Raw genomic sequence first — 24,710 nt, 5'->3', positions numbered from 1 at the left:
AAGACTGGGTTTTCTTTTTCTTGTTACTCGTCATTGGGCATCGCTGGCAATACCAGCATTTGTTGCTCATCTCTTGCTATATTGAACCCAGTGGCTTGTTTGGCCATTTCAAAGGGCAGTTAAGAGCCAGCCACATTGCTGTGGGTCTGGAGTCACATAGGCTAGAAAGCTAAAGATGACAAGACTTCCTTCCCTAAAAAGGACATTACATTGGTTTTTACAACTGGTGATACTTGAAAGCAGCTTTAGAATTCTGGTTTATTATTTGAGTTTAACTTACATTCTCTTCTGTCCTGAGTTTTAAACCAATGCCTCCATGGCATTAATGTCAGACTGGATAGGTGTGTACTTTTCAGTATGTTTTGTCTGAATTTCTTGGACATAGGCCAGTTAATTACAGGACAGAAATATCTGGAGCAAAGTGTTAATCATGCTTTGTGAATTTTGATGGCGTTACTTGTGCATTTTCAGCTCTAATTTCACAGCAAGTTACAATGTTACATTGCTACCTGCATTTGGACTAGTTACTTACTTATTGTATTTGTCTATTAGCTCTTTCTTGGTCTCCACACTGTGCTGGATGCCTGCTGGACAGTCTGGAAAGTCATCTGGGAAATGTGGAAGTCCCTTGTACTGTGTGTGCTTGGCTCCCTCTTGCAGACCTCCTACTCGCGCTCCCCGGTAGATCTGAAAACAAAAGCAACAAATTTGCAAACAAGCTAGTGATTCAAAACCTTATTATAAATGGACAACATTCTAATCTGACATTAAAGTTTTCTTGGACTAGTAAATCAAAGAATTCCAGTGAAGATGTCCATCTGAAATTGCTTCTATAATGCAAAAAAATGACAAAAATAAATTTTAAATTCTTTAGTCAATACCTACACATCTATAAAAGCGCGAATGGTGGGTCAAAAATGTATTCTGCGGGATCAACCTTTCTATATTCAAGTAGACTAGAAAACACTAATGACTGGCTCTTTCATAAGATCTCAAAGTGATATAAAACATTCTTTTTTGGGTTGCAATATAATACTGAGAAAGTATTACTAAAAATGTTGATAGAACTGAAAAAATGGAAAAGGTAGTTAGGGCCCAATAAAATGCAGCAAAATGTCTATAGGGAAGAGAAACGGGAAAATAAAAACAGACTCAATTTCCACTGGGCATCTTGAAGTACTTAACCATTGCAGTACTTTCTGAATGTAACGGCAGAAACACAGTGGTTAATTTGCACTTAAGACACTCCTGCAAACAGCAATCTCATGAGAAAAACTGAGGTGACCTCAGGAGGAGGCAGTCAGCTCTAGCAGATTGGGCAAATGGATATTAGATAAAATTCAGTTTAAAAAAGTGGGCAGAAAAATTCTGGGACTTAAAATGTATACAATGCACGCAGGAGGTGGTGATAGCCTAGTGGTTAAACTGAACTGTTAAACCAGAGACCCAGGTAATATTCTAGGGACGTGGGTTTGAATCCCACCACAGCAGCTAGTGGAATTTGAATTCAATACAAATCTGGAATGAAGAGTTTAATGACTACCACGAATCCATTGCTGATTGTCAGGAAAAAACAAGCTGTTTCACTGAGGTCCTTTAGGGAAGGAAACTGCCGTCCTTACCTGGTCTGACTTATGTGTGGCTCCAGACCCACAGCAATGTGGTTGACTCTTAACTACCCTCTGGATGGGCAATAAATACTGGCCTAGCCAGCAATGCCGTCATCCTGTGAATCAATTCTTTGAAAAAATGCTAGAACTATACAGGAACTGACAAAACAGGAGGGCCATTGAGATAAACAATTGCAAGGGGCAAGTTCATGAAATGGTGAAAAAAAGATCCTGTTTTATAAATTGAGTTTGAACTACAAAATTCAACGAGATAATGCTAAATCTATACTTCATATCTACATCTTCCTTCAATAGGGCTGAGGGTTAAGGTAGCTGAGAATATAATAGGCAGATGAAAATGGGGGTGAAGGTGATAAGTAGCAGAGAAAGGTGCAGCAGATAGAAGGGGAAGGATGATGGACAGGTCAAGAGGGCAGTGCAGAGTGGTAGGTTGGGACTCAGATAGGGTGGAGGGAGGGGAAATGGGGAACCTGGTGAAATCCATATTAATCTCGTGTGGTTGTAGAGGAAACCATGTTGGCTGCAATGGATACAGTAGATGACATTTGTAGAAGTATGATATTTGCAGAAATTCCGACAGAAATTTCCCTGAACTTCCATAAATGTCAGCTATTGTATCCGTTGTGCCCATGTGGTTTCCTCTGCATCAGGAAGACAGGAGGCCAAATTGCAGATCATTTCAGAAAACATCAGTGGGAGACCCACACCAACCAACCCCACCGCCCCGTGGCTGAACACTTTAACTCCCTCTCCCACTCCACCAAGGACATGTAGGTCCAGGGCCTCCTCCATCTCTACTAACCACCCAATACCTGGAAGATGTAGGCCTCGTGTTCTGCCTTGAGACACAACAGCCACATGAGATTAACGTGGATTGCACCAGGTTTCCCATTTCCCCACCTTATCCCAGTTCCAAACTTCTAACTCCGCACTGCCCTCTTAACCTGTTCATCATCCTTCCTACCTATCCACTCCTATCACCTTCTCCCCCCACTTTCATCTACCTATTGCACTCTCATCTACCTTCCCCTAGCCCCACGCCACACCAGTTTATCTCTCATGCCCCTGACCCATAAGCCTCTTTCCTGATGAAGGGCTTATGCCGAAACATCGATTCCCCTGCTCCTCGGATGCTGCCTGACCTGCTGTGCTTTTCCACCACCACACTCTCAACCCTTATCTTTCTCCCACTAGAGTATTAACACTTGTATTAATACCAAAGGGATCCAGAATGCCATTCCCCATCCTTTTGGGATCAGAATATCCCAGCCACTCCCCCAACCAGTGTGCTCTTGTCCAGCCATCTTCCCAGGCTGATGCACCAACAAAATGGGAATCTTGGACTCTTGCGATCCAAGATCCAGACGAGTCCCAGGAACTAACAGCTTGCTTCTCATCTGATTCAGTTTCTGGAATACAAGAAAAATAATAGCATCTTAACTTGATGGAAGACATAATGCAAACCACTTTATTACTAAAAAAAATTCTTCAAATTAACAAGAAAACCAGTTTGCTTTATAAGAGATGACCAATGCACCATTTAAAGCCCAGTGCATTTTTTATACCTTTCATGTAGGTTAAAGGTAAGTTCCATCGGACTGCAAAGCAGCAAATTTAATCCCTCTACTCAAGGGGAGGGAGGGAGACAGAAAATATGAATCTACAGGTAGTTCTTCTATAACGCGCGTTTCATCATCGTGAATTGGCTATAATGCGAGTGATGAATTGTGGATGTTGTTTGCATAACGCAAAGTTTCTGAACAGCTAAATCGGGTTTCCCATAGCGTGAACTTCTACAGCTTGTTTTCTACAACAGTTTCCTATAGAGTGATCTTCTATAGTGTGAGGTTGCAGAAGAACACAACTGTCACTTTATATCAGAACAACCTGTATAAGCCAATTACCCTGACAGCTGTCAGGGAAGAAATATTCAAACCAATTAAAGGAGGTGGCCACTGAGCACTTAGAAAAACTCAAGGTCATCGGCCAGAGTCAACATCGTTTCATAAAAGGGGAATTGTATTGCACCAATTTGTTGGAATTCTTTGTAAGAGTAATATGTATTATGGACAAAAAGGGACCCTGTTTATATACTGAACTTGGATTTCCATGTGGTATTTGACAAGCTTCCACATAAGAGGCTACTGTGGAAAGCAGGTAGAAGGGATAATATACTACCATGTACAGAGAATTGGCTGTCTGTCAGAGAACAGGTAGCACGCATAAATATGTCTTGCTCAGATTGGCAGGATGTGATGAACAGGATCCTACAGGGGCTTGTAATGTATTAGATTGGATTAGATTCCCTACAGTGTGGAAACAGGCCCTTCAGCCCAACAAGTCCACAACGAAGAGTAACCCACCCAGGGGCATTTCCCTCTAACTAATGCACCTAATGCTATGAGCAATTTAACATGACCAATTCACCTGACTACATCTTTGGACTGCAGGAGGAAACCCACGCAGACACGGGGAGAATGTGCAAACTCCACCACAGACCGTCGCCTGAGGCTGGAATCGATCCTGGGACCCTGGTGCTGTGAGGCAGCAGTGCTAACCACTGAGCCACTGTCCCGCCCTTAGATTACTTACAGTGTGTAAACAGGCCCTTCGGCCCAACAAGTCCACACCGCCCCGCCGAAGCGCAACTCACCCATACCCCAATATCTACCCCTTACCTAACACTACGGACAATTTAGCACGGCCAATTCACCTGCCCTGCACATCTTTGGACTGTGGGAGGAAACCAGAGCACCCGGAGGAAACCCACACAGACACGGGGAGAATGTGCAAACTCCACACAGTCAGTCGCCTGAGGCGGGAATTGAACCCGGGTCTCTGGCGCTGTGAGGCAGCAGTGCTAACCACTGTGCCACCGTGCCCCCCAATTTAGCATGGCCAATTCACCTAATCTACACATCTTTGTGCTGGAGAAGGAAACCTACACAGACACAGGGAGAATGCGCAAACTCTACACAGACAGTTGCCTGAGGCTGGTATCAAACCCACGTCCCTAGCACTGTGAGACAGTGGTGCTAACCACTGAACCACTGTGCCACCCTATAAGAAATGAGGGCTCGTCCGGGATTTGAACCTGGGATCTCTCGCAAATTCACCCAACTGAAGGCCCGAAGCGAGAATCATACCGCTAGACCAACGAGCCACAGGCTCATAATGATCCCTCAATTTTGTTTTATAATTCAGTTGACAATGACTTAGATGAAGGGATCAAAAGTATGGTGATAAACTTTGCTGTGACTCTCTGACTATGATATATAGACAGAAAATTATACTGTGAAGCCAACAACTAGGATGCAGGCCAGTATAGAGGGTCATAACGTGGGAAGACCTGAAGTTGTTTACTTTGACAAGAATAAAGAAATCAGAGTATTACTTAAATGCTGAACGACTGCAGGATTCTGAGGCACAGAGGGATCTCGGTATTTTAGTGAATGAATCACAAAAACTTAACCTGCAGGTATAGCAACTGATTAAAGCGGTTAATGGAATGCTATCCTTTGTTACGAAAGGAATTGAACATAAAAGGATGTTATGCTTCAGTTATACAGGATACTGGTGAGACCACATCTCAAATACTTCGTATAGTTTTCATCTCATTACTTAAGGCATTGGGGGTGGTTCAAAGTTGATTTAATTTCAGATATTAGTTTAGTAGTTACAAGGGAAGATTGGACAGGCTAGATCATTTCCATTGCAGCTTAGAAGACGGAGAGTGATCTGTTTGATGCCTGTAAAGGTCTTGAATGGTCTTGACATGGTGGATGTGGAAAGCACGCTTCCCTTTATGGGTGAATTAAGAACATGGGGATACTTTTAAAATCAGGGCTGCCCTTTTCGGGCAAATCAGAAGACCTTCTTTCTCTCAAAGGATTGAGAGACCTTAGAATTCCCTGCCTCAGAAGGCAGTGGCAGAAGAGTCGCTGAATATTTTAAGGCAGAAGTAGACAGATTCATATCAGACAAGGTAATCAAAATGTTACCTGTAATAGACAAGGAATTCATAAGATAAACAGATCAGTCATATTCTTATTGAATGGATTAGCAGTCTTGAAGGGCCAAATGCAGTTTAAGCCATTTACATGGATGTTATTAACAAACTCTTGCATAGTAGACTGGTTTAGCTAAAAGTTCATAGTATTCAGAGCAATTTAGCAAATTGGATCCATAATTGGCTTAGTGGCAAGGTGGTGATGGCTGAAGGGCATTTTTGTGACTGGATGCCTCTACCCAGTGATGTATCACAGGGTTTTGGCTGTGTCCCTTGCTATTTGTTGTGTACATGAATGATCTTGCTATGAATGTAGGAGCTATAGTTTAAGTTCATAAATAACACAAAAATTGGTAGGGTAGTAAACAGTGTGGAGGAAAACATCAGACTACAAGATGATATAGATAGATTGGTCAGACAGACTGAAGTGGCAAATGGAATTTAATTCTGAAAAGATGAGAGGTGATGCATTTTGGAAGACAAAAGGGCAGACATTGAATGACAGGACCACAGAAAGTACAGAGGATCAGGGGGACCTAGCTGCGCGTTGTCTTTAGATCCTTGAAGGGGGCAGGTCAGGTAGCTGTGGTGGTTAAGAAGATACTTGATTAGTCAAGGCATTGAATACAAAATGCTGTGTGCAGCACCAGTTAGGCTTACTGTGTGCAGTCTGGTCATCACATTATAAGAAGGATTCGATAGGAATACAGAGACTGCAGAGGAGATTTACTAGGAAATCTGGGCTGGAATGATCCAGCTCTGAAGAGAGACCAGGTATGCTGGCGTTGTTTCCCTGAAAGCATAGAAGGTGGAGGGGAAATCTGACTGAGGTGATCAAAGTTCTGACACGTACAGGCAGAGCAGGTAGAGAAAAGCTTTTCTCCTTACAGGGATTAGAGGAAAACCCTTTTCACCTAGAATGTTGTGGGTATCTGGAACTCTGCTGAAAAAGGTGGTAGAGACGCTTTAGTAGCATTTAAATGAGTACTTGAAATGACAGCACATACAAGACTATGAGCCAAATGCTGGAAAAAGGGATTGGACAAGATGGCCTTCTTTCTGTCTTGTAAACATTCTATGACATTTCCTGGGTCATTTTTTAAAAATCTGTTATTTTAAATGATTTTAAAATCTGTTATTTTAGTAACCATGATTTGACAGGGCAGGACATTTCCTGCAGGCTTCAGGATCATTCTGTCACTCTCAATTGACAGGAATTTACATACTTGGAATTTTCCCCATTTGTTAATTAATGACTATCTGGTGGGCTTGATACTAATTAAGTGTAGCAGGCGGGCTTTTGATGCTGGACAGTCAACAGGAACAAGGAGGCCACAGAAAGCACGAGGATCATGAGGACAATGTTGAAAAGTGCAGTGCTGGAAAAGCACAAAAGGGCAGGCAGCATCCGAGGACCTGGAGAGTCGATGTTTTGGGCATAAGTGCTTCACCAGGAATGAGGAGAGGGAAGGGGGCTGGGAAATAATTAGGATGGTGGGAGGAGGGTAGCACCTGGGAAGGCAATAGGTGGATGCAGGTAATTGTGATAGGTTGGTGGGGAGAGTGGAGTAGATAAGTGGGAAGCAAGGTAGACAGGTAGAACAGGTTAAGAGGGTACTGCCAAGTTGGGGGGTTGGATTTGGGATGAGGTAGGGTAGGGAAAATTTGGAAAACAGTGAAGTTGATGTTGATGCCGTGTGGTTGAATAGTCCCAAGGCGATAAATGAGGCATTCTTCCTTCAGTTGTCAAGTAGCTTTGATTTGGTGGAGGTGGCAGCCCAGGACTTGCATGTCCTTGGGAGAGTGCGAGGGGGAATTGAAGTGGGTGGCCACAGGGCAGTGAGGTTGTTACGTGTGACCAAGAGATGTTCCCTGAAATGCTCTGCAAGTTGGCATCCTGTCTCCCTGATGTAGAGCAGACTACATTGATAGCAATGAACACAATAGATGAGGGGGGTGGACGTGCAGGGAAACCTCGGCCGGATGTGAAAAGATCTTTTGGGGGTGGTGGTGGTGGTAGTGGGCGGGTGTGGTGGCAGTGGTGTAGACACAGGTTTTACATCTCGTACGGTGGCACAACCCCGGTACTCACCTTCTATCCCACTAATCTCTGGATACAGCGCATTGTCCTCCACCATCTACAGTCAGACCCTACCCAAGATATATTTTCCTCCCGACCCCTATCTGCGTTGTGTAGAGACCACTCCCTCAGTGACTCCCTCGTTAGATCCACACCCCCCCCCCACCCCCCCCCACCCCCACCACCCCACCAACCCACCCCCACACCCAGCACTTTCCCTTGCCGCCTCAAGGTGTAAAACCTGTGCCCACACCTCCCCCCCCTCACCTCCATCCAAGGCCCCAAAAGAGATCCAGCGAGAGATTTTCCTGCACATCCAAACACCTCATCTACTGTCTCCGTTGCTCTCCACGTGGTCTCCTCTACATTGGCAAGACAGGGTGCCAACTTTCTGAGCATTTCAGCCAACATCTCTGGGACACATACACCAAACAACCCCACTGCCCTTTGGTCGACCATTTCAATTCTCCTCCCACTCTCTCAAGGACATGAAAGTCCTGGACCTCCTCCATCACCAAATGAAAGTCGCCCGCCAACTGGAGGAAGAATGCCTCATCTTCTGCCTTGGGATCCTTCAAAATCACGGCATTAATATTGACCTCACCCCACTGCATCCCAGTTCCAACCCTCCAACTCGACACCACCCTCTTGACCTGTCCATCTTCCTTCCCACCTATCCACTCCACCCTCCTCACTGACCTATTACACCCCGCCTGCATCCACCTATCGCCTTCCCAGCTACCTTCCCCCAGCCCCATCCCAACCCCCCCTCCTTATCTCAAGCCCCCCCTTCCCCCTCCTCAATCCTGATGAAGTGCTTATGCCTGAAACATCGACTCTTCTGCTCCTCAGATGCTGTTTGACCTGCTGTGATTTTCCAACACCACATTTTTCAACTGACTTTCCAGCATCTGCAATCCTCACTTTCTCCTCATTAGACCAATCCCTGGTATGGAGAGATCGTCTTATGTGCAAAGAATAGATAGGCTGGGATTCTACTTTTCCGAATTTAGATGAATAAGAGTGATCTCTTAAGTATATAAGTTTCTTAAGGGGCTTGGCAGGGTCAATGCTGACAGGATGATTCCCTTCATGGGCAAAATCTTAGAATTAAAGAGCACCAATATAAGATAGAGAGGAGGAATTTCTTCTCAGCATGTCTTTGGAACACCTTCCCACAGACAGCTGTGGGGGCAGAGTCCTTACGTATATGCAAAACTGAGATAGATTCTTGTTCAGTGGGGAATCAAGGGTTACGAGGAAAATGCAGGAAAGCAAACATGAGTGTCAGATCATCCTACTGAATGGCAGAGCAGGCTCGAGGGGCCAAATGTCCTATTTCTGTTCCTTTTTTTAAAATGATATTAGAAAGAGGGTACCCAAAGGTAATGGTTTGGTACCACAGAAGGAAGACTTGAAGATTTTATTTTAAGTCAAGGCAATAGGTTAGCAAAGTAGACAGAACTTCCAAGCCTTGCAGGAACATTGTCCCCATGTATCCCACAGAGGACTGACTAGAAAATCCCAGTCAGGATGGAGCTAAGAAATCTGCTCTCCTGCTGGCAAATTTACAGTGTTAACCAATTCTGCACCTTCATCGAATTGAATGTTTTTTTAATAAATTGACAGTTTGTTTATTAATTGGAACCTGGTTGATGGATCTTTTCATTTTATAACGAAAATACACAATTAGCCAACTAGGGGCTTGGACAAAATATATTTTAGTTTATGTTGCTACCTGTGGAGTAGTGCGACTAGACACATATGCTACTGCAGTGTTTACTTATACCAAGTGAGGTCACAAGGAAAGTAGGTGCTATATCTAAAAACAGAACTTTCCACAAATGATGACTGTAGAAAACAAATTGGAAAGACAAATTAATCCTTCTTAAATAATAGCTGTAAAGATGATGATGGGTGGATATAAAAGCAAAATACTTCAGCTGGAAATGCTCAGCAGGTAAGCTGCATACATAAAGTGAAAGAACCGCAAGGAAGGAGGTGACATGCATTAGTCTGAACTTGGCAGTCTACACCATGTAGTTTGAAGAGTCAGAAAGGTAAAGAGTATTTACTGGTGTGGTGCTTACTAATTGCTAATACAAACATACAGTATCTGTATTAATCAGTAGTAAGGTTTCCAAAATATCTACCAGTAAGAAAGAAACTAAACTAAAGAGTCTAAGAATGTTATCCAGCTTCCTTCATGGTTCAGTAAGCTTATTCAGATGGAAGTTATACAGGAAGAGAAACAGCCCAAATTTCATTTACAGTATAGGCTGAATTATATCAGACAGATAAAATTCACCTCAATATTCCTGCAAAACTGCAAAAAGACAGGCCCAGCCACTTTTGATTAATATATGACAGAAGAGCCACGTGTAGTTGCTAGGTGAACATTAACTTCACAGCTGAGCCTGATCCTAAGACAAATCAACAGGTTTGATTATGCGCTCTATCAATATTCACTACCAATTATTTGAACAAAAAAAGGCCTGCATCACCTAACATTGCAACAATCTATTTTTAAAGAGTCATCACTGTTGTAATTTTGAAAACAAGACAACTAATTTTCACGCAGCAAACTCCCACAGTTATGAGATAAGGTTATGAGGTTAGGTGAATTGGCCATGCTAAATTGCCCGTAGTGTTAGGTGAAGGGGTGAATGTAGGGGAATGGGTCTGGGTGGGTTGCTCTTCGGAGGGTTGGTGTGGACTTGTTGGGCCGAAGGGCTTGTTTCCATACTAAGTAATCTAATAAAGGCCTAACCAATTTCATTGATGTTTGTTATATCAGCCCAGGGAAAACATTCCTGCTTTTATTGTTAAAAACAGTGCTATGGCATCTTTAACAATCCTCAGTTTAATATCACATCCTATGTTGTGCTCCTCCGTCAGTGGTGGCCTTGCTCAAGTCTCTGTGATGGGGGATGAACTTGAAGAACTTCAAAGGCCAGAGATGGGAATGGTACAAAACTGACCCACAGTTAACAAAGTTGGCATGAAACGTTGAAACTGCACAGTAGCACAGCTAGTCCTACAAGGAAATGGGAAATGTGGGAAGATTCAAACACGGAAAAATATTTTCCAAATTCAACAATTCTGCATGCTCACTGCAGTCGAATTACCTGTTCTGAGATTTTAGTTTCTGTAACAACATTGCGGACATTTCGATCCCAGATCTGACTTTGAGCATATTCTGCACCAATGCCGTTCAAACATAAATCCCTGAGCTTTTCCAGGTCTACAATAAAAGAGGAAAATAATTAGAGCAAATACATTCCAGTCTTAACACAGACTTAATTGTATGTAAATAAGTTCACACATAGCATGATAAACTAGGCAATTTTCTGAATATGAGCAAAAATGCCATTCGTTAGAAAAGGGAGGGAAGAAATATATTATACCAATCCTGTGGGTAGCTCTAACTGTAGCCACCAATTCAAGGGATGGAGCGCAAAAGTACAGTCTACTGAACTCAAACTCTCAGAAGAGTAGGAGCCATAAGAAATTAGTCGGTCATTCCCTACAGCAATATGTTACAAAGAGAAGCTGAAACAAACCAACTGTTGTAAGAGATAGTTCGACCATCCCATGAAATTCAACCTGAACTTACTCTCATCAATTTCTAGTATCAGTTCAAAATGGGTTGAAGGCTGTCAATACATTATTTTTCCTGGAATTCTTCAATTTCGTGAAAAGGCAACTTCTCAAGTTGAGTTTTCTTTTAATATAACTTTGGAATTTGAGACATGCATTGTCCACCCCTAACTGCACAGAGGACAATTCAAGGTCATATCGCAATGGGTCTCGAGTTACATATAGGCAAGACTAGCTAAGGATGGCAGATTTCCTTCCTAAAAAGACAATGAAACAGATTTTGTTTTAATTCATTCACAGAAAAAGAGTATCACTGGCTAGGCCAGCATTGATTGACCACCCCTGATTGTCAAAAAGACAGTGAACAGTCCACCACATTGTTCTGTGTCTGGAGTCACATGTAGGCCAGACCAGGTGAGGACAGCAGTTTCCTTCCCTAAAAGGTCATTAATGAATCAGGTAAGTTTTGCCACGGTCATCATTAGACTTTGAATTCCAGTTTTTCTTTTAAAACTGAATTTAAATTGCACCATCTAGCCTGTGGGAGTCATATCCGGGTCCCCAGAATATTACTTGGGCCTTGTGATCAACAGTCCAGCGATAATACCATTAAACGTTAATTGGCAGTGGTTTAATAATGACCATTAGGCCAGATTCTTTTTGTTCCTGAATTTTTTTTAAGATTGAATTCAAATGTCACCATCTATCATTATGGAAATCAAGCCCACATCCCAGAACGTTTGCTAGGAAGGTGGGGTTCAGCATTATTCTTCCAGTGAAATTACAACTATGTCGCTGCCTCCTTAAATGACTTTCTGGTTTCTCAGTCATCTTTTGCTTTCACAAGTGCTTAAGCTATCTTGATCAAGTGGTTACCACTTAGCACACAATGCAAGAAAAAGTGCTGGGATTTTTATAAACTAAATTGAAGAATTACTAAAATTTCCATCAAAATTCATAAGCCTGTAAAATTACCCAAATTCAACTAATCCATTATGCAACACAATCCCCACGCAAATCAAGACAGGTGCTCAACACTATCAGTCAATTCAAATGTTTTCACTGCATCTCCTTTAAATACCATTGAACACAACCAATTTTGCATTTCTTCAGCTTCTGTATTAGTCAGAAAAATTGTTTCATTTAAGAAAAAATAAAATAGAATTCACCAAAGATTTGCATTTATGTTTTGGCAAGGTCATCCAGTTACAAGGATGGAGTCAAAATCACTTCGGGCAGTGTAATCTTTGAAAAAGAAGCATTGGAAAAGCATCTGAGAGGTCTAAGTTTAAAAAAGATGTAAGTTTCCTTTGATAAAAGCATTAATCGCTGTGATAAGAAAAGAAAATCTAAAGTTACACAGTTAAAAATGTTATAACTAGTTAATAATGACAAAGGATTCATGCCAAAAAAAATTAGTCGGCTCCTAATCATGAAACACAACATATGCTACAAGCAATGAGCCAAGTCAAGTACTGTGATATGTTCCCAGGTCATATGGATATTCTTACTGTCAGTTTAGATCTATGCAACATATCAATCTATGTAAACTCATGTCGCAAACAGCACTTAGTTGGCCTTGCCAGGATTCAAACCTGGAACATCTGCATGATAGAACAGAGGCTCTCACTGAGCACAAGACCAGCAAAATGTGCCTAAATATTTGCTGTTATTGAAATCAAACACTGCAGTACTAATCTATAACTTTAAACAGTTAAAACAGGGAAGGGGTAAACAAAGGCATTACAAAACTAAACATTGGTTACTTACAAGCAAAACATACATAAAAAATGGACAGCAAAAGATTTAGTAATTCATCCAGTCTGTCCCATGCCGCATCACATTACAAAGTCTTTCTACTCCACCCAGAGTCTTAATAATCTCCGAGGACAGGGAGGCAGAGAAACAGTAAAGTACAGAGGCTAATTGCTTGGGGAAAAGAAATGGTAAAGTTTCTCTTAGGCACCTCAGGCAATCAGACTGAAGCAATATATATGACATGATACCCACCTGTTGTACAAGGTGATCTCCACCCCAGCCAGAAACAAGCCTCGCTTGAAGGAATACAGCATATCAGCATTCATTGTCCGAGCTGGCAACCTGCGCTACAGGTTGACTATTCTGTGAAAAAGAGCACCTGCCTAACATCCAACCTTAGTTCTGCATTCTCACAACTTTTACGTATGATGTCCTTAGCAACCTATTTTACCTATTCAGTAGAAATAACCGGACACATATGTTCAATCCAGCTTCCTCCACAAATTTTGCCCTTAATAAATTCCAAATCGCTCTCAAGTATACATTTCTAATTTTAAAAAAGTACAGACTTGTTGAGCCTATATGCTTCCTAAACTTTGCAGGCCTCCACATATTCAAATCATCAAATTCTTAGTATTTTCCCATAGACTCTACCAAACACCACTACCCGGTTTTAAAAAACACAATAAATCAAAACAGTTACAAAATCATAATATGTCAAACATATTCGCTGTATTTCATGGATAGGAGGTTAGAACTGATCATTTTCCTGATAAAAGATCAATGTGTAACATTAACCTAGGTTCTTTTGACACATGTCCAGCATTTCCTGTTCTTATTTGATCAGTTCCCTCTTCTGATTCAATCTCATGCCCACATATATTTTTCTCCCTAAATAAAGAGACTGCAAACTGAACTTCGACATTTGACAATGACAGTCAGAGAGAGTAATCCAATCATCTTCATTCTGGGATTAACAGTGTTACAAACAGCAGACACAATTTAGTAATAAAGATGTAGAATTTTCAGACCAAATCATGGCACTTTACTTGCTAGTTTGTTTGGAATGTAGATGCTAAAAGTGGGATGATGGAGTTGGGGAAAGGAAAATTTGGATTAAGAATCTGCTAATAGGACAAGTCTGCGCCAAGTGCCAGACATTCCATTCACACACCCTTTGTTAACTGCCCTGTTTCAACGTGAAGTACAAAAACTATATTTAAATTTTCGGTTTGCATCTAAACTGAAAGAGAATGCAGATAAAAGACCTCTGCTGTTTTTAGGGTTTGCCAGACACAAGATGTATTCCAGGTAGGAATTAAATAGAATATGGTTATGAAAACCTCCCAGCACAAACAGGCCTTCAGGCTAACTTGACTCCATGACACCATTTTCCTTCTTTGCTCAGTTCACCCTGGTAGCACAACCTTCTACCCCTTGGTCTTCTACTTACCTAGCTGGCCTTTAACATCAACTACTCCTAATTGGAACTAGTTCCACATTTAACCACATTTTGTTGACAGAAGACAATACAAGAGCTTTCAACAAAAACAAAATACTCCAGAAACTGGACATCTGAAATAAACACAAAGTGCTGGAAAAAAACTGGGCAAGTCTGGCAGTATCTGTGGAGACCTTTGATCTCTAATCTACCTTAGCCTCAAACCTTTCCCTAATGTACCCTTCCATTCCATTTGCAGCGCCCAAACCTTTTTTTTGCAACACAATACTCACCTCTCTTCAGTTCTAAAGAACAGCCACATTGGACATAAAACTACTTCTGTTTCACTCTCCATAAATGCAGAATTTCTCCAGCACTTTGTATTTTGTTTCAGGATCTTTCATATCACACTCCACAATCCCTGGGGAATACTACCTTCAGGCTGCGACAGGTCTGGAATAGCTGTGGTTCTGTTTCTCGGCATATTTAGACGAGGATCTCCTACAGTAAGTCCAAGCACAGTCCCTGCTGAAATTTCTGCTGGTGAAGCAACACCTTAAATAAAACAAAAATTGTGAAAGCGTAACTATAGGTTTATAAATAATTTACGTTTCTTTAGTAACTAGCAGTCTTTTATAAAATCTTGCAACTAATACAATAACAAAAAAAAACACAGATGCTGTACCTCACTAGGAAATTCTTATTAAATTTTTTTTTAAAAGGGTAGTTTCTGAAAGAGTCAGCAATTTTATCTACTGATTATTTGACTCATATGAACCCAGGAATGTCTCATGTTCAACTGGTCCATGCTGGAATGGCACAATTAGTGATCAATGCTGGAAGTGGCAGGAGTGGAGTTTCTGGATGAAGATGTGATTAGGCATTGCTCTGATTTCCCTCAGCAGATCAACATCCTATCAAAGCTCACCATCAAGTATGAACGTGCATTACGCCCCTTTGAACGAGGCCAAGCAGAACAGATCTTGCAGCTCAAAACTGGACATCGAGGCAACGCGGTGGGTCATCAGCAGTGGCAGAATTGCATTCAATGACAATCTAACACCTCTTGGTTCAGCATTTCACATTACCAGTGAGCCAAGGGATTGACATTGGTTCAATGAACAGTACACGAGGGAATAACAGGATCATGAGGCAAAACTGAAATGAAGTAGTAACCTGTTGAATAATTCCAGGCTAAATATTAGTAGGAGTATGCGATATACAAAGTTAAACAATTCCACAAGAAACTGAGTCAGATCTAAACGCTGCAGTCCTGCAACATCTTGAATGGTGTAAATGGAACTAACAACAGAAGGGAGCTCCAGCATATCCCCTCTCCCAATATCTCCAGCACATCAATGGAAAAGATAAGGCTGAAGCATTTGCAACCATCTTCAAACAGGAGTGTTGATTGAAAAGTTCTCTCACAATATGGGCAACAACTGAAGATGGTTGTTTCATGCTGGTGAATTAAAACAATGCTGCCATCAAGTCTAAACGACATCCAGTCAAGCAGACATGTGGCTTTAAATCCCAAAGACTGACAGATCGTGTCAAATGGCACGACATTTCAGCTGTTTGTAATCGGCAGAATGCTGGATGTACTAGACCAGCCTGTACTCAGGACATAATGTCTAGTGATAGATGTGATTTAGCAATCAGATAGCACTTTACAAACAAGCATGCTAAGAACTACATGATCAACCATCAGTTGAGCTTACAATGGGGTACATATATATTTGATATAAGAAACTGATATCAGCACTCTTTTATAGTGTAGTATAATCTGGGTGTCCCCTTTAAAGTTTGGTCTTCTTACAATTCCATCACGATGAGGGCAAGATGTAAAACTTTAATAACACCTCTTTTTTTCCACCGATAACCAAACTCTGTACCAACAAGCAACAACTTAAATGTGTTCATCAGCAAAGTTGAGAATCAGTTATTTTTAATTATGGCGATTTTTTCCTGAATAAAAGCCAGAAAATAAGAAATCAAACACTCAAATTCAAAACCTACAATTACCGATTCACATATTTGTTACTGGTTCAGTATGAAATCATCATTCATTATTTCTGAGTTCTGTATCACCCACCAAGCAGTAACTGAAGGATATCTCTCTGATGATTATGGAGGCTCATCTTTTCAGGTTGCGTGCAATACTCTGACCACCAGCAGTACATTTTTGTCTCTTCTCTCTCTTCAGAGTTCTAAGATTTAAAACAGGAAAGACGTCAAAAAAGGTACAAAAAAGATTAGATGTCCTTTCTATAGTTCAATTATTTTGTCTTGAAAAGCATAGTAGAGATACCAGTCTATGTTATCGCAGTCTGATGCAGAAAGAGGTCTTTGAAAGGGAATGGAAGGAACCAAAAAATTCACTTGTGGAATACGGGTATGGATAGATGAGCCTGCATTTATTCCTGACTCACAGATGCCCTTGAGAAAGTGGTTATGAACTGCCTTCTTGAACCTCTGCAGTCAATTTTTCGTATGCAACAGTAGACTCACTTTTGGGACATCAGCAGCTTGTATAGCTTCAAATATCACACAATGGGATAACGGACCAATTAGTCGATACCTCAGAATTTCCATCGTCAGATCTCTGAAAGCAAAGGATATCAATAATTCTGCATTAAACCCTTATCACATAGAACATTGCTATTCATTTGTGAATACATGCAGTGGTAAAATCCTCTCTTGTTGCTCAATCATATTTGAAACAATTGCCGTTTCACATTAAGCATCCCATTCAGAGATGTATCAGCAAACAAATTGCAACACTGACCCATGTAAGGAGATATGCAGTCAAGTGATCAAAAGCTTGATCAAAGCGTTAAATTATAGGAGTGCCTCAAAAAGGAGAAAGGAGGTTGAGGGATGGGTGGAGAATAGATAGAATTCTCGAGTTTAGGACGAGATAACTCGTGGGCGGCACGGTGGCACAGTGGTTAGCACTGCTGCCTCACAGCGCCGGTTCAATTCCCGCCTCAGGCGACTGACTGTGTGGAGTTTGCACGTTCTCCCCGTGTCTGTGTGGGTTTCCTCCGGGTGCTCCGGTTTCCTCTCACAGTCCAAAGATGTGCAGGTCAGGTGAATTGGCCATGCTAAATTGCCTGTAGTGTTAGGTAAGGGGTAGATGTAGATGTAGATGTAGGGGTATGGGTGGGTTACGCTTCGGCGGGGCGGTGTGGACTTGTTGGGCCGAAGGGCCTGTTTCCACACTGTAAGTAATCTAATCTAATCTAATCTAAACTGAATTTAGGATAACATGAAACTAAGGTCTCAAGTGAACAGAATTAGAGAAGTATAGATATCTTGCCACTGTATTTATATGACGAGTCCAGATGAGTTTCTGGTCAATGACTACCTCAGGTTGTTGATAATGGGGGTTCGGGGGAGTACATGGATGGATGTATGTTATGACAGAAGTAGGGAGAGTTGAGGTGATCTTTTAGTCGCTTGCCACTAATTGCAGCATGAACCTTGCCACACTTTATTGGTGTGCATTTGTAGAAAGGGGCACTTTCAAATGCATTAAAAGATATCAGTGTGTTTATATTCTGTATACAGGGGAAACTCGATTATCCGAAAGAGATGAGCAAGCAGTATTTTGTTCAGATAATCGATTATTCGGTTAATTGATTAAATGCCTTTCCTCTGGGGCTCTGAGATTTTAGTCTGCTCCCTGTTCAGAAGGCTGCAGCAACTCACAGCATGCGAGACCCCGCCCCCATCCCAGTCCAACCCCGCCCCAACCCCCAACCCGGTCCAACCTCGTTCTCCCCCCACCCTGGCCCTGGTCCAACCACGCCCCTTGCCCCGGTCCAATCCCCCACCCATCCTGGTCCAACACCGGGTCTCCACTACTTCCTCTGGCAGTTTATTCCATATACGTACCACTCTCCGTTTAAAAGGTTGCTTTTTAGGTCCCTTTTAAATCTTTCCCCTCTCACCCTAAACCTATGCCCTCTAGTTTTGGACTTCCCTACCCTGGACTATTAACCCAATCCATGCCCCTGAATTCAATAAACCTCTAGGTGGTCACCCTTCAGCTTCCGACACTCCAGGGAAAATAGCCTCAGCCTATTCAGCCTGTCCTTTAGCTCAAACCCTCCAACCCTTGCAAAATCCTTGTAAATCTTTTCCAAATCATTTCAAGTTTAACATTTTTCTTATAGCAGAGAGATCAGAACTGAATGCAGTATTCCAATAGTGGCTTAACCAATGTCCTGTACAGCCACAACATAACCTCCAACTCCTATACTCAATGCACTAATAAAGGCAAGCATACCAAATGCCTTCTTCACTAGTCTGTCTACCTGTGACTCCACCTTCAAGTAACTATGAAAGTACACTCCAAGGTGTCTGTTTGGCAACACTCCCAGAACCTTACCATTAAGTGAATAAGCCGTGCCCTGATTTGCCCACCAAAACATAGCCCCTCACATTTATCTAACATGAACTTCATCTGCCAATCCTCAGCCCCATCAGATCAAGGTCCTGTTTTACTCTGAGATAACCTTCCTTACTGTCCACTACACCATCAATTTTGGTATCATCTGCCAATTCACTAACTCATACCTCCTATATTCACATCCAATCATTTATATAACTGACAAAAAGCAGCCGACCCAGCATCAATCCCTAGAGTACAGGCCTTCAGTCCAAAAGGTAACCCTGTCTCCTATCTTCAAGCCAATTTTGTATTCAAATGGTTAGCTCTCCCTGTATTCCATGTGCTCTAACCTTGTTAACCAGTCAACCATATGGAACCTTGTTGAATATCTTACTGAAGTCCACATAGACAACACCCACCATCGCCTTCATCAATCCTCTTTCTCACTTCTTCAAAACACTCTCACAATTTCACACACACAAAGCCACGTTGACTATCCCTGATCAGTCCTTGCTTTTCTAAATTCTATCCCACAGAATCCCCTGCAACAACCTGCCCACCACTGATGTCAGGCTCACTGGTGTCTAGTTCCCAACACATCCATAACACCTTACTTAAATAATGGCACCATGTTAGCCAACCTTCAGTCTTCTGGCACTTTACCCGTAGGTATTGACAATAAAAATGGGGCCCAGTAATGACTTCCTTACTTGCCATAAAGTCTCAAGTATACCTGATCTGGTCCCTGGGATTTATCCACCTTTGTGTGTTATAAAACATCCAGTACCACCACCTCTGTAATATGGAGGCCTTTCAAGATATCACTACTTATTTAACCAGGTTCCCACATCCTTCTCCACAGCAAACACTAATGTGAAATACTTGTTTAGTATCTCAGCCACCTTCTGTGGTTCCACACATAGGCAGCCTTGATGATCTTTAACTGGCCCTAATCTCTACCTAGTTACTCTTTGTCCTTAAATTATTTGTAGGATCCCTTTGGATTCTCCTTAACCCTATTTGCCAAAGCTATCTCATTGCCTTTTTGCACTCCTGACTTCCATCAGTATAAACTTACTGCCCTTATATTCCTCTAGGAATTCACTCAATCTCTGCTGTCTTTCCCTGACACCTACTTGCTTTGTTTTGATCAGAGCCTCAATTTCTCTAGTCGTCCAGCATTCCCTACATCTACCAGGCTTGCCCTTCACCATATAAAGAACATACAGTCTCTGGATTCTCATTCTTGAATGCTTCCCACTTTCCAGCCATCCCTTAATTATGCGATATCCACCTCCACTCAACCTTTAGAACATAGAATTATACAGCGCAGAACAGGCTCTCTGGTCCACAATGGCGCACCGACCTGTGCACTAATCTGTGTACTAACCCGTTTACTAACCCTACATTAACCCAACATCATCCATATGCTTATCCAAGGACTGTTTAAATGCCTCTAATGTGGCTGAGTTAACTACATCGGCAGGCAGGGCATTCCACGCCCTTACCACTCTCTGAGTGAAGAACCTGCCTCTGACATCTGTCTTAAATCTATCACCCCTCAATTTGCAGCTGTGCCCCCTCGTACAAGCTGATGTCATCATCCTAGGAAAAAGACTTTCACTGTCTACCCTATCTAATCCTCTGATCATCTTGTATGTCTCCATTAAATCCCCTCTTAGCCACCTTCTCTCCAGTGAGAACAGACTCAAGTCCCTCAGCTTTTCTTCACAAGACCTGCCCCCCCCCCCAACACCCCCAACCAGGCAACATCCTGGTAAATGCCCTCTGCTCTTTTACCAATGCTTTCAAGTACTTCCTGTAATGGGGCAACCTGAACTGCACAGAATATTCCAGATGCGGAAAATACAGTTTTGTATAGTTGCAGCATGACACCACAGCTCCGAACTCAATCCCTCTGCCAATAAAACCTAACATACCATATGCCTTCTTAACAACACTATCATCCTAGTTGGCAACTTTCAGGGATCTATGTACATGGATACCAAGATCCCTTTGCAATCCACACTAACAAGAATCTTTCCATTGACTCAGTATTCTGCCTTCCTATTATTCTTCCCAAAGGGAATCACCTCACATTTATCTGCATTGAACTCCATTTGCCACCTCTCAGCCAATTCCACACTTTACCAAGTCCCCATGCAACCTGCAACATTCTTCCACAACGTCCACCACTCCACCAAATTTAGTGTCATCTGCAAACTTACTAACCCATCCACCCACCTATGCCTTCGTCCAAGTCATTTATAAAAATGACAAATAGCAGTGGTCCCAAAACGGATCCTTGCGGCACACCACTAGTAACCAGACTCCAGACTGAATAATTTCCAGAAAGCCATTTTCTAGTCCAAATTGCTAAATCACCTTCAATCCCATGACTCTGCATTTTCTCCAAAAGCCAAATGTGGAACCTTATCAAAGGCTTTACTGAAGACCGTGTACACCACGTCAATTGCCCTACATTCTTGGTCACCCTCTCAAAAAATTCAATGAGGTTTGTGAGACACGACCTGCCCTTGATGAAACCATGTTGACTATCTCTAATCAAGTTGTTGCTTGCTAGATGATTATAAATCCTATCTCTTATAATCTTTTCCAAAACCCAACAGACGCAAAGCTCACTGGTCTATAATTACCTGAGTCATCTGTGCTGCCCTTCTTGAACAAGGGCATAACCTTTGCAACCCTCCAGTCCTCTGGTACTAAACCTGTAGACAATGACGACTCAAAGATCAAGGCTAAAGGCTCCATCTCCTTCCTAGCTTCCCAGAGAATCCACGGATAAATCCCATCTGGCCCGGGAGACTTATCTACTTTCACACATTCTCAACTTGATAACTCCTCCTCCTTACTAACCTCAATCCTTTCTAGTTTAATAACCTGTACCTCAGTCTTCTCTACAATATTCTCCTTTTCGTGAGTGAAAACAGATGAGAAATATTGGTTTAGCACCTCACTGATTTCTACAGGGTCCACATACAACTTCCCACTTATCTTTGACTGGCCCTATTCCTACCCCCATCATCCTTTTATTGTTCACATACCTATCGAAAGCTTTAGGCTTCTCCTTTAGTCTACCTGCTAAAGACTGCTCATGTACCCCCTTGCTCTTAACTCTCTTTAAATCCTTCCTAACTAATCTTTAGCTCTCCATCACCTCATCCGAACCATCTTGTCTCAACATCTCATAAGCCTCCCTCTTTCGCTTTACAAGAGATGCAATTTCTTTAGTAAACCACAGTTCCCTTACCTTATAACTTCCTCCCTTGCCTGACAGGGACATACTTACCAAGGACACACAATATCTGTTCCTTAAACCAGCTCCACATTGATTGCCCCCATCCCTTGCATTTTGCTACCCCACTGTATGCCTCCTGCGTCTTGCCTAATCGCATTATAATTGCCCTTCCCCATCAATAACTCTTGCCTTGTGGCACATACTTATCCCAATCCCTCACTAAACTAAACATAACCAAATTATGGTCACTCTCTCCAAAGTGCTCACCTACCACTAAATCAAACACTTGGCCTGGTTCAATACTAAGTACCAGATCCAGTGTGGCCTCCCCTCTTGTTAGCCCTTCGACATATTGTGTCAGGAAATCCTTGAACACATTGGTCAAAAACTGATCCATCTTACGTATAGAGCTATAGCATTTCCAGTCAATATTGGGGAAGTTAAAAGCCCCCATAATGACCACTCTGTTCCTTTCACTCCTACCCAGGATCGTTTTGCCAATCCTCTCCTCCACATCCCTGGAATTTTGCAGAGGCCTATAAAAAATTCCCAGTGGAGTGACCTCTCCTCTCCTGTTTCTAACCTCAACCCATACCATCTCAATAGACGAGTCCTCGTCAAAAGTTCTTTCAGCCACCGTTACATATCCTTGACTAATAAACACACCTCCCCCTCTTTTACCACCTTCCCAGATCTTAATGATAGATCTAAACCCTGGAACCGGCAACATCCATTCCTGACCCTGCTCTATCCATATCTCCGAAGTAGCCACAACAAAGTCCCAGGTACCTATCCATACTGCAAGCTCACCGACCACATTCCGGATACTCCTGGTGTTGAAGTAGACACACTTCAAACCAGCTTGCTGTCTGCCAGTACACTCCTATGACTGTAAAATCCTGTCCATGCCCTCCCTACTCACATCCTCCTGTGCACTGGAACTACATCACAGGTTCCAATCCCCCTGCTAAGCTAGTTTAAACCCACCTTTTGAAAGTTCTACCCTAATACTATCGAAATTGGCCTTCCTCTAATTTAGAGATTTAACATTTTGATCTGGTCTATCCTTTTCTATAACTGCTTTAAAACCAATAGAATTATGATCACTTGTCCCCAAGTACTCCCCTATTGAAACTCAGTCACTTGCCCTGCCTTATTTCTCAAGAGGAGGTCAAATTTTGCTCCTTCTCTAGTAGGTATGTCCACTTAGAACATTTTCTTGTACAAACTTGAATTCATCTCCATCCAATCCCTTAACACAATGGCAGTCTTAATCTATGTTTGGTAAGTTAAAATTCTCTACCATTACCACCCAATTATCCTTACAGATAACAGAGATCTCTTTTCAAATTTGCTTCTCAATTTCCCACTGCAAGCTTTCAGCTTTCTCTACAAAACTCTTTTGTTCTGGTTGTTCTTGGGTGAATTTTAATTATTGCTATACCATGCAAAGCATGCCTGCTCCAATCCAAGATATTTTGCAAGTCTGTTCTTTTTAGGTCTTCATATTCTACTCTCCACTCTCATGCTATGACCTAATTTTTCAGCATTCTTCATCCAGCCAATGTATAATGTCTGACGCTGAATTCAGCTTACATGTTCTTCCAACAATGCTCTGCACTTCCATTCTCGTTCTTGAAAGTTAAGCTTTCTTTGGTCACCATGGTCTGCCATTGCTTGACAGCAGGAATCAAAATATATGCTGTCCTAAACTGCAGTGCACATTGGTTTTAAAGGGGTTAGTGCCCCTTCTTATATTTAAACAAAATTACTACTTTTATTTGAAACATTAAGTGCCAAAGACAACAAAACATGTGAGTCTGTTCAAACAGAAGACATTGGTAACAAAGACTTACTGATATTAAGAAAGCATGTGCACTTTGTAAAGGCAAAGAGGAAAACAGATTGGGACTTTATGGTTGGCAAAGGCGGGACGCCATCTCAAGTGGGGTTGAAATAAACTGTAGCCCTGTTTTCCAGATTTGTTTACTTGAATTTAAATTCTACCAGATGCCATAGAGGTATTTTAACCAATGCTGCCAAATCATCAGCCTCAGTTTCTGAATTACAAATCCAGTGACATCACCACTTCACCACTGTCTCAATAGAAAAAAATAAATAAACTTGCATTTAATCATAATAAAGGCTTCCTGCTTTTACAGGCAATGAAGTATACTCACAGTTGTAATGTGTAATTACTCTTCTCTTCACATGTATCCCTCATGTTTGGTATTATTTTAGATGCCCAGTTTAAATGTCTTTTAACATTTTACTCTTTGTGGCATTTTTAAATGTAAAAACGCAAGCAAAGTATTTATTTGAAGGAGAGCAAAGGAAGCGGAGAAAAGCCAAGACAGACTTAAGTACTGTTGTTAATCCAACATGAAATAAAATCAACAGTAATTCACCTAAACTGAAATGCACAGCTAAGTATTATTGCTTTTAACAGGTGAGCATTTAACAGAGGCATCACAAGCAAGGAAAAATTGAAAAGCCAGCAAGATAACCAATACCAGGAACAAGACAAGACCTT

The 24,710-nt window shown here is 41.8% G+C and overlaps 1 protein-coding gene across 3 annotated transcripts in view; it reads right to left on the bottom strand.

The window, feature by feature from the left end:
* pop1 (POP1 homolog, ribonuclease P/MRP subunit) overlaps positions 1-24,710 on the bottom strand; it is a 62,925-nt gene that overhangs the window by 5,114 nt on the left and 33,101 nt on the right. For all 3 annotated transcript variants that reach the window (XM_072569752.1, XM_072569753.1, XM_072569754.1), the window contains 6 exons: positions 17,031-17,124; positions 16,615-16,729; positions 14,955-15,074; positions 10,849-10,964; positions 2,849-3,040; positions 533-687 (listed from right to left, as the gene is read on the bottom strand). In XM_072569752.1, coding sequence (XP_072425853.1) covers positions 533-687; positions 2,849-3,040; positions 10,849-10,964; positions 14,955-15,074; positions 16,615-16,729; positions 17,031-17,124 — 792 coding nt within the window. The remainder of the gene's footprint in view (positions 1-532; positions 688-2,848; positions 3,041-10,848; positions 10,965-14,954; positions 15,075-16,614; positions 16,730-17,030; positions 17,125-24,710) is intronic.

Source organism: Chiloscyllium punctatum, chromosome 5 (assembly GCF_047496795.1).
Source record: "Chiloscyllium punctatum isolate Juve2018m chromosome 5, sChiPun1.3, whole genome shotgun sequence".
Classification (NCBI taxonomy): domain Eukaryota; kingdom Metazoa; phylum Chordata; class Chondrichthyes; order Orectolobiformes; family Hemiscylliidae; genus Chiloscyllium; species Chiloscyllium punctatum.
This window is presented reverse-complemented; position numbering and strand designations above follow the sequence as displayed.